This window comes from Pseudopipra pipra, chromosome W, assembly GCF_036250125.1.
Source record: "Pseudopipra pipra isolate bDixPip1 chromosome W, bDixPip1.hap1, whole genome shotgun sequence".
NCBI classification, from domain to species: Eukaryota; Metazoa; Chordata; class Aves; order Passeriformes; family Pipridae; genus Pseudopipra; species Pseudopipra pipra.
The window spans coordinates 42,866,923-42,883,326 of NC_087580.1; the positions used below are offsets into that span (position 1 = coordinate 42,866,923).

Below are 16,404 nucleotides of genomic sequence, written 5' to 3' on the forward strand. Positions count from 1 at the left end.
AATATTCACTGTACACAACTTTATCCCAGGAGAAAACCCACATGAAAACCCTAACCCAGCACCACAAAACCCTGAGCAGGCAGGCTGGAACAAGGAGTCCCATTCTGAATGCTATGGAAGAGAAAACAGGCCATTTGTGCCTTCAGAAAAGCATCCAGTCATCATTTCCCTCAGGGTATCCTTGAAGCAAAAGATTTCTTAAGAGAGATGCCAGAGCTTGGCAGCAGGCTGTCCTTCTTAGCTTGGAAAATCTCTGCTAACTTACCTAACAATGGTACAAACCCCCCACGTTAATGTTGTCAAACAGCTGCATCTGCAGGATTCATGTTCCAGCATTACCTAATGCACAATTATCACACCTCGTTTTAAAATTAAAGGGGAAGAAAAAAAAGTGAGAGGTGGGGGGAGAGTCCCCACCCCAGTGATCCATCAAGTGTACATCCTGGCCACTGCTCCCAAGAAATTTAATATCTACTAAAAAGATATAAAAAGACATTAAATGCTTTCAGAAATAAAAGTGCTTCAGAAGCTAGATTTTAAGATTGCCAAGTGAGTTTTGGCCAGATTATAAAGTTGACTGAAATGCCAGGATACTGCATTTTGGAAGCAGCAGCAGCTCACATATTGCCTTGTATTAGTGGCTGAAGTGTGTTGCTGATTCCAGAGCTGGACTGTCATCATCTGTGGGGGAGATTAGGTAAATAAATAAATAAAAATTGGCATTCCCTACCAACCCTGCTGCCTTGAAGCACTCTTTTCAAATGCGGCCTCCACAGGAAAAAACAAGTTAAGAGCACTTTATTTTGATTATAGTGCTTTCCCCAGTCAGGAATTTTTATTTCAGTTAGAATCTTTGAACCATTACATTTTCAGTGATGCATTTTTATATTTACAGTTGACATCTTCATAGAAGAATGAAACTTTTGAGCAACAGCTCTAAAGCATGAAGGTTGCCTGCAGGAAATACTTAAATTATTTTACATCCCAATGGAGCCTGTTGTTTTTAGCTAAAATTTAATCAACCTTAAATCAATGACCTTTCTTTTACTGAAAGCCTGCCCTTTGGAAAACTAACTTTCCCAAGAAACATATTTGGGTGAATAAATGCCAAACAAAGGGCTATGGAAATCTAAACATTTTCTCCATTTATACCTTGTGAACATTTAGTTCCTAAATTCCCAACTGCTACCTAATGTACAGAACAGTGGTGCCTTGGTTGAATCACATATCATTGATTTCAGAGTGTCACAGGGATCTCATTGACAGGAATCAATTAGAATCCCAAATCAATCAAATGTGTTCTTGCACTACCATTCATCGAATTTGAATATCACCAAATTAATTGTAAGCATGTGAAAGAACCTAGAAATAAATTTTGAAAAGGTACAAAAATAAAAATCAGTCAACTTTGAGAAGATAATAGTGCATCTGAGCATGTTTCATGCCTGCTGGGGTAAGTTAATGGTGAATCACACCTTCCCTTCCCAGCACAGGCTGAGATATATTCTTTTTGGAACATGAAAATACCCAGTGACTGAAGGCAGAGGACACACCAGTCAGTGATCCAGCATTATTTTATGAACAACCTGTTACACGCCCAATATCAAACATGCTACCAGGATATTACAAAATGCACAAGTGTGTTACACTCTGAAAAGCTGCACATTGTAAGTGAGCCACTGCACTTCAGGGGGAAAGAAAGGATAGAATTCCTGAATCTCTACCAAAAGCAGGAATAGATGTGGCCACTTATCCAAAGAGCTGTTACTGTTGCTGAGGACTCCTCTCTGAACACATTCACCTGTAATTCTGTCAAGGTAATAAATCCTTCCACTCCTTACAGCACACTCAAAAGCACCCTGCTATTTAATGTCAGTGGAAAAATGGCCCAAAATGTCTAAAACCTTTCCTTTTGCTCATGTAAAAGTGCTGGCATTTTACTTCCTTCCTGATAAGCCAGTGCCAATGGACCTGATTATTCTTTTCTTATTCAAAGCACATCAGTAGTTCCAAAGCACTCTCCATCTTATCAGGTGCCTGAACAGCACAGTTACTGAAAACAGTTTGTCCTGCTCCTCTCTCTTTCTGCCAGGCTATCAGATAAACCCAACTAACTCTCTGTATTTACACACAGTCAAACATAAGCTGTGTCTTCAACCCACTGTAGCCTGTTTCTGGCATGTTATGGGTTTTCTGCTTGACATTAGTTGTACCCAAAACAGCAGCAGTGAATTAGCTTAGAACAAAAATATAGTCACTCCATAACACAGAACACAATAGGGACACAGGACAGGAAAAAAAAAAGAGAAACCTTTTGTGAAGGAAGAATGATCACTCTCATCTCAGCAGTTCACAGGTACTTATCTGGTGCTACTTGAAAAAGAGCATGGAAGCAGTAGGATTCAAATGCATTCAAAACAGACCTGACACAGGCCTTGAGTAGAAAAATAATTTCTTTTTTTTTGTTTATTTTATTCTCCTGTCCTCTAGGAACTGTCTCTGATTTGCAAGTGGTGAGAAAGTGAAAGAAGGAAATGGTCACAGTGACTGAAAGCGTTTAAATGCCTTTACAGTTTTTGTCTGTGACAAGACTGATTTTCATGATCCAACCTTCATTTGACACTAAAAGACCCCCACAAAAACAAACCAAAAAAACACTCTCCCCCAAACAAGCCTCTCAGCAACTCTCCTTTTCATTCAGTGTCTCGGATACAGAATTTTCAGTGCTGACTACTGAGGAATAACACAAGATCAACTCCTCCAGAAGGGCCATGGCTCTGAAGATTTTGCTTCCTGCACAGCCACAGGGAATAGGCACAGCATCTCCCTTCCTCCTTCTCAGGATGACAGGATATCCTCAGGATGAGGGCAGTGTTGGAAGAGTTAATCATTAACCTGGCTGTGCCCTGGGCACTCTCAGCTCCCTAAATGAAAAGTTCAGGAAGGCCAGGAGAAATCCTGAGTTGCAGCTCTTTGATTAAGTACAGCCTTCTTTAGAAGCTGAAGCTCCAGCCCCTGAGGGGAGGATCCTTCCCACCACTTCTCCCACTGACAGTCCCCCTGAGCAATAAAATATCAAACATAAAAAGACAGTGGCATTCATCCTCCACAAAGACAGGACCAAATCCTGCACCCAATTTGATGACAGAAAAAAAATTTAAAAGGAAATAAAGAACACCGAAAATTTCTTGATCCTTAGTTACATTTCCAGTATATGGAGAACTACACAAACTGCCAGTAGCAGAGTGCTCAGGGTACATAAAGGAGTGTGATTTCACCATTTTGTTAAATATTGGTTTTACTAGATTTTCACATCTTATATTTCTTTGAAAATATTCACGTGTGAGATTGAAAGAAGTGTTTCTTTCAAAAACAGCTCTAGAAACCAACCCAGAAATAGGGGGAGAGGGGTGAAAGAGCAGCAGTCACACGTACAAGAATGGTCTGAATAAAGCAAGTCACCTCCTGCCCACCCATCCTGGCACCTGCTGGGAAGGAATTTTGGAAATACTTAGGAACAAGCTAGCACTACATTTTAGATATGACTTTTTCATCTCTACATCTACAGGACTTTAAACTGTTTCATGTCTGTAAGGGGGGTACTTTTGAATTAGATGATCAATGGAGCATAGAGGCATGAGAAAGAAATCATATTAGGATGTGAAACCAGCTAGAGTATGGTACAATGTAACTTCATGGCACAAGCGAATTGTAAGGTCCATTGTACTTTTTAGCAAGTCAGCTTGATATCCCCTATTATCAGAGCTGAGTTCTTCCTTGGTTTTGCTACATATTGCAAGATAGATACATCTACCCTTGAAACACAATGGTAGAGGTCATACATAGGGGTGAGAAAGATGATGGTGAGAGGAAGATTCTGTGGGCAGGGGTCGCTGGCCCCTTGCCCTACAGCAGGGCATGCACAGACTGTTGCTATCAGGTGATGAACAGGCGGGGTTTGGCTGCCACTCAAGCATCACCTTATACTGTGTACTGGCCCTACGTGGTGTAATGTGGAGCTGATAAAATGGGGTGTCAGGACTGCTGGGGTGAGCGATCCTCATCCTGCCATGGAGACTCTGTTGTTCCACCGGGACGCCCGCTAAGCACGGGCACCGACCAGCTGCTGCAGATCCTGGCAGCCCTGGCCTGTCTGTGTGGGTAAGCACAGTTTATTGATAGGAAGCAACCGAGAAAGCAAATGTTTTATATCCTTTTTTGATATCCCTTTAGTTCCATTTTTTCAAGTTAATACTATAACAAAAGCTGTTCGTAGTATTCTATGAATGCCAACCGATAAAGCAGTTTTTTTGTATTCTTTTTCAGCTTTTGATTCTCTTTGCCTGTAGTTTTTTCTGTTCTCACTGCAATAAAAGATTTTTTGTAGTGTTTGAATGTCTGTTGTACTTGTCTTTATTCCGGGCATGTATTCAAATGAACTAATACACAGGGGCACAGCTCTTTGGGGCAGGAGACGGGCAGCAGCCTTGCCAGGACTCTGGGCGGTGGCAGGTCTCCTCTGGCCAGGACTTGCCACAACTGCTGATTTGGGTGCAGCCCTGGCCAAAGGGCTCCCAAAAGCATTGGTGCCCTTGCTCACACCTTCCTTCTCGGTGTCAGCCCCCCCCGTTTAGGATGGCCACCAGCCAGCACTTCTCCCAAGGAGGCCGTGCCAGCTTGTGTGGAAGGCCCCGTGCCCTTCCTGCTGCGACTGAGTCGGCAGCCGAGGGGGCTCCTTGTGCTGCCGTGAGCAGGCACAGGAGGGGAGTGTTTGCTCATTTCTTGAGCCGTTCCTACAGTTCAGGTCCAGCCAGATTAGATACTTCAGAGAGTGGATTCCCTCCAAGGTGGGGCAGGTTGGCGGGGCTGGGGGAGGCCCCAGGCCACGTGGCACTGTGTCCCAGGGCCCTTTGTGACACGCTGGGCATGGTCGGTGGGATGGAAGGGGGCAGGGTGTCCAAGGGCCCTTTATGACCCGCGGTGACAGAGGTGCTGCTGGTGACACGGCCACAGTGTCAACAGTGCTCCTCGGAGCAGGCGATGGGACAGGACGGGACAGAGCGGTGCTGTGCGGAGCCCCCGCGCAGCCAACTCGTGCCTTGCTGACCCGGAGCATTTTGGAGGATTTTCTCATTTCCAGGTGACCTCGAGGCATTTCCACAGGATTTGGAGACCCAAGAGTTTCTCCGAGGTGTCTCTAATCCCTGTGGCAGGTGCCCTTGAGACCCTTTTGCAGGACTTGGAGACCCGGAGCTTCTCCGAGGTGTCTCCAATCCCTGCGGCAGGTGGCCTCAAGGCCATTCTGCAGGACTTAGGGCCCGGAGTTTCTCCGAGGTTCTCTTTCTCTCTTGCAGGTGCCCTGGACACCAGACTGTGGCATGGCAGGGAGACGCTTCAGCCTGCTCAGGCTGTTCCGGAGGAAGAAGGAGGAGGAAAGCCCTGGGGCTGCTCCAGCACAGCAGCCTGAAGAGGTGCAGCAGGTGCAGCCCCCGCAGGAGGGTGAGTGCTGGAGCTGGGCCACAGGGCTGGTGGCTGCAGTCCCCTTGACCTCATCCTGTCCGATCTGCTCTGGACATGCCCAGGGAAAGGGAGGGGGGCAGAGGGGCTGAACTCCTGGCAGCCGTGCTCCATCCACTGGGCATCCCAGAGCAGGCCCTGCCTGTGGAGCCCAGGCCTGGGCTGTGTTCTCCAGCCTCTCCCGCACACCCTCAGCTCTGAGCGCGCTCGCTCTTTGCCAGATGCAGGCCAGGAGCGGACAGAAGAGCAGCTCCGTGCCCGTGGCCGCTTCCGCAGGGCAGCACAGGTACCTGCAGCCATCCCCACCTGGGCTGGGCCTGCTCTCACTGCTCAGCCCAGCACCACTGTCGCAGCCCTCCAGGGGACATCCCTCTCTTCCCTGCCCTTCTTTCTCCTGCAGACATTTATGAAATTCATGGGCAGTCGGCGTAGAAAGGCCAGGATCACACCAGCTGATGTCCAGGCCCAGCCTGACACCATCCCGACCCAGGTGACAAAGCCTGATGTCAGCACCGCGTCGACTGCTGTCCCAGCAAAGTGTGACACCGCAACCAGTGATCACACAACCCACTGGGACACCACGTCCACCGATGATGTGTCACACTGTGACTCTGTGCTGCCTGGTCTCACGGAGGAGGCCGACACCACAACGACGGAGGGCGTGGCGAGCACTGACGCCGCGCCTGTTCAGCGCCTGGCCGATACCCCCAGCCTGGAGTTTCTTGAGGAGAGAGCTGTCTCTGCTGAAGTAAGCAGCCTGTGGCCCCCCAAGCTGGGTGCGCTGGGCCCCCTCAGCCTTTGAGGCTGGCACAGTGTGCTGGGAAGGGAAGCATTTCTCAGGGGAAGCTGGGCAAGTTGCTCACTCTGGCAGCTCTCCACCTCTCCCCTGTGCATCCTCCAGGCCAGACTGTGGGACCTGGGGCTGCTCAAGGCATCTCCAGTCCCTGGGGCAGGTGCCCTTGAGGCCAGACAGTGGGACTAGATGAGGCAAGGCTTTTCCCAGGCTTCTCTCTTGCAGCTGCCTTCAAGGCACGACTGCAGGACTTGGGGAGCCAAAGCTTTTCCATGGCATCTCTGCTACAGGTAGCCATAATGCCAGATGGAGACATGCAGCAGAGACCCCCCACGGTGCCCAAGCTGGCCTGGGTGAAGGAGGAGGAGAAGGAGGAAAGCCCTAGGGCTGGTCCAACACAGCAGCCTGAAGAGGTGCAGCAGGTGCAGCCCCCGCAGGAGGGTGAGTGCTGGAGCTGGGCCACAGGGCTGGTGGCTGCAGCCCCCTTGGCCTCATCCTGTCCCATCCCCTCTGGACATGCTCAGGGAAAGGGAGGGGGGCAGAGGGGCCGGGGCTGATCTCCTGGCAGCCGTGCTCCATCCACTGGGCATCCCGGGGCTGGCCCTGCCTGCTCCTGGAGCCCAGGCCTGGGCTGTGTTCTCCGGCCTCTCCCGCACACCCTCAGCTCTGAGCACGCTCGCTCTTTGCCAGATGCAGGCCAGGAGCGGACAGAAGAGCAGCTCCGTGCCCGTGGCCGCTTCCGCAGGGCAGCACAGGTACCTGCAGCCATCCCCGCCTGGGCTGGGCCTGCTCTCACTGCTCAGCCCAGCACCGCTGTCGCAGCCCTCCAGGGGACATCCCTCTCTCTTCCTTGCCTTTCTCCTGTAGCTGGTTTGCAGATTCATCAGGTGCATTTGACATGAAGAGGCCACTTTCATGGCCACTTGGGACACGGCAAACTCGGACCTCTTCAATGCCCAGACCAGCGCTGCCCTGCTGGATTTGCTTGTGGAGAACGGTGTCTACAAAGCAAAGCAAGTAAGCAGCCTGTGGCCAGGGCTCCAGTCCCCCAGGGATGCTGTGGCCCCTCACGTCGGCTGCGCTGGGCCCCCTCAGCCTTTGAGACCAGCAGAGATTGGTGGCAAGGGGAGCACTTCTTGGGGGAAGCTGGGCAAGTTACTGGCTCTGGCAGCTCTCCAACTGTCCCCCGTGTCCCCTCCAGGTGCCGGCCATAGTCAGGTGCATCCACCAGTGGCTCACGTCCAATGTGTCTGCTGAGCACAGGCTGGACAAGACTCTTGTCCTGCTGACCAAGGCACACCCCATGGATGTTGCAGTGACCCTGCTGCGCTCTGCCCCAGCCTGTGACAGGTATGGGGCCCACCTGCCTTGAGGGCTCACCTGCCTTTAGACCCCATTCCCCTGGACAACCTGTCCCAAATGGTGTGCCAGAGACATGGAGACTTCCAGGACACTCCAGCTCCTCTCTTTGCCAGCTTTGGCATGTCAGCCTCCAATCCTGAGGCCAGCCTGCCTCCCTGCCCCACAAGGCACCGTGGCTCTGTCACCTGGACCCCGCAGTTGCCCAGGCCACAGAGCTGTGTTCCAGACCCCCCTGAGCCAGAGCTGTGACTCCACAGAGCTGCTCGCACCATGTGGAAGACACTCATCTCCTCCAGATGGACTAAGGAGCCGGTGCTGCAGATCCTCTTCCGTGTGCTGGAATACTGGCCAGCGCACAGGAGACGCACCTCTGATGGGGATGAGAGGGATGTCTTTGCCCTGGCTGTGAGTTTCTTGAGCTGGCCTCTGCTCGCCCCCAGGTTGCCTCTGGGACGCCTTTCCATCCTCCCTCACCACTGCTTCTCCCTGCCCCAGGCACTGGGCTGCAAGCCTGCCTTAGGGGCAGGTTCAGGGACACCAGACTGGGGGATCCCCCTGTGTCTCCCCTGGCCTGTCCCTGCCACGCTTGGGCCCTGCCACATGGACATCTGGGCCCTGAGAGCTGTCTCTGGGTGCTTTGTCTTTGGCAGGCAACTGTGGCACTCTGGGAGATCATCCAGCTGTCCCACTCCTGGTGCCCAAGTGCAGTGAAGGACAATTTCCCGCGCCTCCTTCTGACTCTACTCTTCCAAGTTTTCATCAGCACAGAGGAGATGTCAGAGGAGGTTGAGACCTTCTGGAGGCGATGCCGGGAGCAGCGCAGCCTTCCCCCAAACCCCAACAGGTGCCCCATCCCAGTCCTCTCTCTCTGCCACACCCTCGGGGCTGAGGCCAGGGCTCTGTGCCTGACCTGGGCTGTGCTCTGCACACAGGTTTGCAGTGCAGACTGTTAAAGCCCTGCTGCGCCAGCTGCTGGATGAGGACCTGTTGATGGCGATCGGTCGCAAGTGTGGCTGGGACATGCTCCTCAAGGCTGACAGCCACCACTATGCAGTGGGTCTGCTGGCCAGGTGAGAGCCCTTTCTCCCCACTGCCCCACACCCCCACAGGTCATTTCTGCCCTGTGCACAGGCCACCTCACACAGTGCCCGTGCTGCTGGGCCAGAGGGCCTTGGCAGCCAGGGATGGCTGAGCAGAGTGGAAAAGGCGGAGAGAGGCGGCTGCACAGGAGGAGCCACCTCCCAAAGTGCCCACGTCCTCTCCTGGGCTGGTGGCCAAAGACCAGGCCTGTGTGAGTCAGTCCCAGGAGAGCTTTGCCCACCTGGCTCAGGGTCTCTGGCACCTTTATTCCCCCTTGCAGGGAGCTGTGCCGTGTCTCCCGCTCCTTCGGTCGCCGCATCGCCATCAGCCTGCTCCCACGGCTCAGCAGGGGAGAGCCCCTGTGGGAACTGCCTGCCCTGGCGTTCCTGGTGGAGGTGAGCCTGATGGCGAGCGCTGCCTGGCCCAGCTGCCTCCCCCTCTCTGCCCTCTCACAGCCGCAGCCGCCCGGGACGGTGCCTGCACCCTGTGCTGCTGCCTGGGCCCAACCCCGGGCGGGTCCGGGCTCCTGCCGGCCGGGCACCCTGTCACTGCTCCCTGCCTTTCAGGTCCTGCACTGCCTGAACCCCAGACAATATGGGCCCAGCGTCCTGCAGATTATTTCCAGGCACCTGCGCAGTCAGTGCCCGGAGAGGCGTCGCCTGGCGCTCCGAGGCCTGGTGGTGTTCAGCAGGGATCCCGCAATGGTGAGCAGGGGGCAGGGGCTGAAGCCGGGCCGGCAGCGTGAGGCTGTGCAAGGCAGTAGCTTGGCCTTGGCTGGCCTTTGGCAGCTGTGGCAGCTGCTCCCAGCTCTCCTCCTCCCCGTTCAGCTGCCTGACTCCTTTGGGACGCACCTTTGGCCTCTGGGCCCCGCGGCAGCAGCGTGGGGCTGCACCACAGCATTGTGTTCCACACAGGCTAAGAGCATCCGGAGCCTGAGTGAAAGCCTCCTGGAGCTACTGCAGGATGCAGACACGGACGCAGTTCAGATGACCCTCTCTGCGTTCATCAACATTCTGCGCTTCCAAATTGTCAAAATATCCAGCCCCACTGCCCTGAAGTTGCTTGAGGCGCTGCGGCCACTCTTTGACAACGTAAGGCTCTGTGCCCCTCATCGTGGGCACTGAGTGCTGCCAGGAAACTTTGGGCCCAATGTCTTTTCAGGCCTGTGCCCCGGTGGGCCTGGAGAAGCCAGTGCTGAGGTCTTTTCCTCTTCCTTTGCACCAGGAGCACAGCCAGCTGCAGCAGCTCTCCATGCTCCTCTTCCAGGAGCTGATGGAGGCGACAGAGAGGAGCAGGAGCCTAAAGCCACACGTGTACCTGAGTCTGGTGCCATTCTACTTCAAGTGGCACGATGAGAACCAGCGTGTGGCAGAGGTGAGGACTCGTGGGCTCTGTTGTCCCCATGGCAGGAGGCTGCTGTGCCTCCTGCCCTGGCCCATGGTCGCCTGCAGCCTCCTCCTGGCCTTGGTGCAGGGATGCGGGTGCTGTGCCCTGGGCTGCGGTGCCATGGCCCGCTCTCTGTTGCTGTGCAGGCCTCTTGGAGAGCACTGTTTGGTGCAGCCAGGTTCCTGAAGTGGTGGGATCTTGAGGACTTGGTGACCATGGAGCAGCCGTGGAGGTTTCCCGAGTGCCTGGTAAGGACGGCCCCAAAGCCCCAGCCCCTGATGCCCAATGTGTGGGGCTGGCAGGGTGCCTGTGTCCACTGCTGCACCCACAGACGCCAGCCTGTGCCCCACACACTGCTCCCTTCCCTGGGGCGTGCGGGCTCTTTTCCAGGCTCCCTTGCCCCCGCAGCCAGGCTGCCATGGAGCCCCGGCCCAGCTGGGCTGTGGGGCAGGGCCGCCCCACGGCTCCCCAGGAGCACCCAGCCCTCTGCTCCCCCCAAAGCCTGGCCCCAGCAGCTGCTGGCCAGGCCTCAGGGCTCTGTGGGCAGGGGAGCCCCGTGCTGGGGGCAGGGAGTGCCCGGCCAAGGGGCAGAGCCTGAGCCCAGCCTTCCCTCCATGCCCTGGCGCTCTTTGCAGCTGGAAAAGGACAGGAGCCGAGCGGGCCAGTACGTGCGCCAGGCCCTGCCGTTCCTGGAGAGCCCAGAGGAGCCCCTGCGAAAGCTGGCCATCAAGTTTCTGGGTGAGCCACAAGGCCGGGGTCCCTCCCCACCCCGCTGCAGCTTGGCCCCAGCCCCGGCTGCTGCAGCGGCAGCAGGATGCGGCCCAGGGCATGTGGAGCCCCGAGTGGCCCTGAGCGCCTGCTGCCGCCCTGTGCCAGCCCAGCCCTGGGGCGTCCCCATGCGGGAAGGCCCCGGGCTCAGCCCTGCCAGGGCAGGAGGCCGTGTGGCCGGGCTGGCAGTGCCACTGCAGGGGACCTGTGCCTCTGGGGCCTGACAGGCTCTGTGTTCCCAGGGATCGCCGCCAGGTCCATGAAGCAGGAGCAGCCAGAGCTGCAGCTCATCTGCCAAGGTGAGCGAGGGCACCTTCCAGCTGATCCCCTTGGGCCCTGCTCCCTCCTGGCTATGGCAAGAGCTGGCTGGGATGGCCCTGGCAGGAGGGGCTCCTCGCGTCCCCACACCCCTGGCCTCTCACCTTGGCTCTCTTCCTTTCTCTTTCAGCCCTTCAAGACATGACTGATGACAGCCCTGCCGTCTCAAACCTGGCCCAGGAAACGCTCCACATCATCAGAGCTGTACGGAGAACTTCATTCTTCCCATTCTGGTAGTCTCCGTTGCTGCCTCTTCCAGCCCGTAGAGGTGTGACAGAAAACATCAGACTCACCATGGCAGGCCTGGCAATTCAACACTGCTACGTGCCAAGAGCTGTACAGATGGCTCCCTACTGCAGATTCCAGCAGCTCCAAGACTGGCTGTGCAGGGAGTGGAAGACCCAACCTTTTCTGCAGGGCAGTGTCTGCCTGTGCTGCTGCAGCTCTGTGGAGAACTGATGCAGGAAGCTCCATCTCCTGGGGCCACCTGAGCCTGTGGGGAAGATGCCTCTTCCCTGCAAGCACCTGCTTTGAGCTCAGCATGGGAATATTACATCCATGTTATCACATACAGAAGCCCAGGAGTTTTTTTTGGTGCCCAGTGTGCACAGGGCCTTGGAGAAGAGGGGAAAAGAGCTCCCTGTGCTCAGCAACACTTGCCCCGCTGTGCAGTGTGCCAGCAAAAGTGGGCAGAAGCCCCTTGGCCTTTGGTGGCTCTGCTGGAGCCTCAACGCTTGCAGCAGAGTGGAGGGGCAGAGGCTGGAGCTGTGGGGAACCCTGAGCACCTTGTCTTTGGAGATGGCCACAAGCCCTCCCCAGCCAGGAAGCAGTGTCGGTGTCCTGCCTGTGTGTTGCTGGCTGGATTGCTCCGGGCTCCCAAGTGCCTCTGGAGCAGCTCCTCTGGAGCTCCTTCAGGGCTGCGCCGCTGCCGGGCAGGTTGGCGGGGCTGGGGGAGACCCGCAGGGGAGGGGGCACTGGGAGGCCAGGAAGGGGTGAGGTGCTGTGGAGGCCCTGATGGGACAAGGGAGAGGGAAGCCTTGAGGGGAATCTGGGAGTGGATGGGTGGCAGAAGGCTGCGAGGGGACAGACTGGGTGCAGGCCCCAAGGGGCAGGGTGAAGGGAAAGGCCCCCAGGACTTGGGGGGGCAGAGGTCATAAGCAGCCCCCAGGCAGCCACCTCCTTCCCTGCCAGCCAGCTGCTCTCGTGCTTTCCTGAGGCATCTCCCAGCCCTGTGGCAGAAGCCCTGGAGGCCGGGCCTCAGCAGCAGGGTGGGCACACCCCCAAGGGGGCCAGGCTGGCCTGGCTGGGGACAAGGAGGGCAAGGGGGCCCTGCCGGGGCATGTCCGCCGGGTGCTGCCGGCCAGGGGCAGTGGCACAAGCAGGGCTGGCGGCCAGCCCGGGCCCCCGTGGCTGCCCAGGCCACAGGGCTGTGGCCGACACCCCCCTGAGCCAGAGCTCTGGGCCCGCAGAGCTGCTGCCACCACGGGCAGGGCGCTGGGCTCCTCGGGCAGGGCTGCGCACTCGCTGCTGCCCAAGCGGCTCCGCCCCACAGACAACAGCACCAGAGGCTGCCCAGGAGCAGCAGCACCCACAACGCCTGGGCCTCCTCACCCAGGCACCCACACCCGCCAGGACACCAAAAGTGGGCAGACTGTGGGCACAGTTGCACCCACTTTGGCAAAAGGCTTCAGGGCAAGTGGCCACCACAGCTTTCCAGTGACTCCCCAGCCTCACAGCAACCCTTGGCAGCTTCAGCTGCAGCCTGACATCCTGACTGACTTCAGTGGCCCTGCTTGAGGCTGGACACGCCTTCCACACTCAGGTGTCCTTAGAGACTCTGCTGGGACACCAGCCTCGGGCTGCAGCTGTTCAACCTCTCCTCCACACAGGCACCTTCAAAACACAGGCATGGGCTTCTAAAGTCTACGTCCAGCACTTGAGGGCAACAAAGGAAGAAGCAGCGGAAGCTGAAGCAAAGCAGGGCCTCGTGTGGTGGAGCTTCAGGGATGGAGGGAAGTAAGCACTGTGGTGTCTGCTGAAGAGATGGCCCAGTTCACCAGCTCACACTTTGCTGCTGGATGTTCCTCCTTTGGTCCTACTGGAGCCCATTCCCTACCAGTGCACGGCCCTGCCTTGTTCCCGGATCCAATCTCCGGGAGCCCTGGCAACAAGTGGGCCCTGTGTCCACCTGAGAGCAGAAACTGGCAGAACGTCTCTGTTTCCAGCACTTCTCTTGGCTGCTCCTTCAGGCGGGTGGCACCTTCATGGGAGACACAGAACAGCTTCTCATCCCAGACTTCTCCCAGTCCCCTGCACTTCCCCAATGGACTGGACATCAGCTGCTGGCCACAGCTGAGCACACAGAAACCAGAGTGTTGAACATGCGAAACTGGGTTGATTTTTTTTCCAGAAGGCAAGAAAACAAGCAAAAAGAACACAAGGAAGCTTGAGTCTCTCTGTCCAATCTAATTGTCCTGTGAAACTCAGCAGCTGATGGTGGTTTTGTGCTGCTGCTAATCACTTCCACCCAAAAATCATGCCAGGAAGGAGCAACAGCTTCTGACAGATGCCAAGTCTTGCCACTAATTCTCCAGCTGCCGCTCCCAACAGCCACCTGCAAGAGGGCAGACCTCAGTGCCCCTTGGCTTTGGCTGCCCTCTGGTAGAGAAGTCCCCCGGGGGCACAGCTCTTTGGGGCAGGAGACAGGCAGCAGCCCTGAATCCAAAAAATCGGTCTGAAAAACTGCTCAGAGACTTTTTGATCTTTAAGCAGCAAGGTATTTTTTTATTCAACATTGGGAGCAAGCCAGCTCGCGCTGGACAAACTTGCTCGCCGGCTCCTCAGAAAATCAACACTTTTATACAATTTTCAGATATGATTAAATGCATATTCAAGTGATTACAACATCTATCAATGCATATTAATAATAGGTGGAGTATAGGTGGAGCTCAGGTGGGGCTTGGGGCGGTGCTTCTCTTGGCTCCCCATTTCGGAGGGTAGTTCCCATCTTCCTCCATAGGGGAGGGGGCTTCAACTCATCTTCCTCAGCTTGACCCTTCTTCCTTTCCATTGTTCTTGACCCGCTCACTGAAGCTTGGAAAAAGCCCTGGCTCCAGGCCTATTTCTCCTATTCAAATGTCTACCTTATCCTACTGCATTTCTAATTTATCACCTCTAGGCCTATTACATGTTCCTGTACTATTCTCTTAAGCTTTGGTCCAGTAAGTAGAACAGAACGAGTACAGATCGTTTTGGATGTTGGTAACTTGTTAGCAGGCCCAAATTTCTTAGTTAACTCTTTTGGGCCTGGCCTCCTGTTTCATTCCCCCCTTTTTGTTTAGAATTTACAAATTCTTTTGTCAAGTTCCAATGGATTTTGATAGGTATTCATCACAGCCCACATTATCTGCATCCTTCTAACCATGATGCTTGATTTGTACCATAGCCAAACAATTAGGACCAGTAGTAGAATCATGCTAGCTCCTAATACCAATATTGGATGTATCAAACAGTGGAACACTTGTGATGCTGTAGGGGAGTATCCTGTAAAGATGTCCCACCAGTGGTGCTCTCCCACTTTTTCTACTTTGGTTAAAACAGTTTTTATGTTTTCAGTGTCATGTTCTACTTGCCAGAGCATTCGTTTAGTCATTCTGTTTACTTCCTGGACCAGTTTTTCTATATCAGGATGTTTAAGCATTGCTTTAAAAGATTAGTGTTCATTCCTGTCTGCAATTTTGGCACATCATGATACATTGTATAATCAGCTTCAATCAGTTGTCTAGTAGTCACTAGAATGATATAATCAAAGTCACAGCCTATTATTTTAGTAAAACAAAAAAATTAGTACCACTCACTACTTCATGACAAGTATCTATGGTAAAATTAACACAAAAGGTTCTAACACATGCACATCCATTTCCTACGTAATAGACTTGTGATTGGGTTTTAGCATGGGGAAGCATTTCAAAGGTACACACACTATCTTCAGCATCTAAGCATAAATCTTCATTTCCTACTACAGCATTTTCACAGATATATCCTAATTGTCCTTTAGGAATACATGCCTCAGGACTGACTGACTGTCACTTCTTCTTGGTGTGATCATAACTTGCCCAAACATTATGGTCTATGGGTCTGACAATTACATTTTGGTGTATGGCTCCTAATGTCAGGATAGGAAAGATGGTCTTTTCTTTGGCTGCACTGATAATGAGTACATAAGCTTCAATTTGTTCATGTTGAGGGTTGTAAGTGAAGTTCCCTAACTGCCACCACGCCTGGTAATTTTTCTCAAATTGTGTAGTAGAACTGTTTCTAGCTATTATTTCTCTTACTTCTTGTGGTAATATTCCTGAAGTTCCTTCTCTTAATATTCCTGCAGCTACAGATTGTACCCACTGTTGAGTTTGGAGACATTGTATTGCAAATGCAAACCTTTTATGGATGACACCAGCATAGTCAATAATTTTGGTGAAATCTTTTGCAGTGTGGTTAGCTACTAATGTTAACAATTTAACTGCCAATGATTGTGTTTCTGCCAAAGTGAGCAAAGATGATCTTAAAGGGACTTTGAATTTTCCTAGATCAGATGTGACAGCACTTAGTTTATTCACTAATACTTCTTGATCTATGGTGTTTAATACACCTAATCCTGTGCCAAACCATCCGGTTACATCTCTTTGAATTCTGGTACGAGGGGATCTGGCCATCATCTATGCATGCCAGCCTTTAAGGCTTTGTTGAATACAGGGCTGACAATCTTTTTGTATGTTTGATGTGTTTACTTGAAGGTGTATTCGAACCCTCTTCAGTGAATATGTGGGATCTAACAACAGCTTCTGCTCATTTGAGTGTCTAATCATGTAAGGTCCAGCAAAAGTTAAATTGTGGACACTCTCACAGGCTAAAGAAGGAGTTGTAGAACTGGTGGTGGTCTTAGTCAATGGGGTGGTAGGAGATTTGCTGGTTGGAAATCTCCTGGTTATATTTCCTTCCCTGAATGTCCACTGACACATCACAGAAACTGATTTATCTAGAGTGAAGGTGTGCCAACACTGATCAGCCACTAATTACATTTCACAGTAACGTCAATTCTGGGTGACCATCTGATCTGTGCCTATTAAAACACTTGCATCGTATGGGGTACCAGGATTTTACCAATTGTTCAGTACCCTTGT

The 16,404-nt window shown here is 53.4% G+C and overlaps 2 protein-coding genes across 4 annotated transcripts; both read left to right on the forward strand.

Annotated features, from left to right (window-relative positions):
* The first annotated feature begins 4,958 nt into the window (after nt 1-4,958).
* LOC135405099 (uncharacterized) lies at nt 4,959-8,203 on the forward strand. Of its 3 annotated transcripts, XR_010425736.1 has the most exons (8): nt 4,961-5,499; nt 5,739-5,803; nt 5,918-6,265; nt 6,601-6,751; nt 7,001-7,065; nt 7,178-7,327; nt 7,512-7,660; nt 7,930-8,203. XR_010425736.1 is itself a non-coding variant. In XM_064639812.1 (6 exons), exons 1-6 carry the CDS (start codon nt 5,379-5,381, stop codon nt 7,205-7,207), a joined length of 780 nt encoding a protein of 259 aa, XP_064495882.1. In that variant the 5' UTR covers nt 4,961-5,378; the 3' UTR covers nt 7,208-7,362. The 3 variants fall into 3 exon arrangements, 2 of the variants coding, with proteins under 2 accessions (XP_064495880.1, XP_064495882.1); XM_064639812.1 differs by lacking the exons at nt 7,512-7,660; nt 7,930-8,203 and having other exon boundaries at nt 7,178-7,362; XM_064639810.1 differs by lacking the exons at nt 7,001-7,065; nt 7,178-7,327; nt 7,512-7,660; nt 7,930-8,203 and having other exon boundaries at nt 4,959-5,499; nt 6,601-6,949.
* Nucleotides 7,226-11,622, forward strand: LOC135405058 (maestro heat-like repeat-containing protein family member 7). Its single transcript, XM_064639776.1, has 11 exons — nt 7,226-7,327; nt 7,512-7,660; nt 8,605-8,742; nt 9,033-9,147; nt 9,319-9,456; nt 9,667-9,843; nt 9,977-10,126; nt 10,285-10,386; nt 10,774-10,876; nt 11,149-11,205; nt 11,355-11,622. The coding sequence occupies exons 1-11, from the start codon at nt 7,226-7,228 to the stop codon at nt 11,459-11,461; spliced, it is 1,338 nt and encodes a 445-aa protein (XP_064495846.1). The 3' UTR covers nt 11,462-11,622.
* Nucleotides 11,623-16,404: the final 4,782 nt, after the last annotated feature.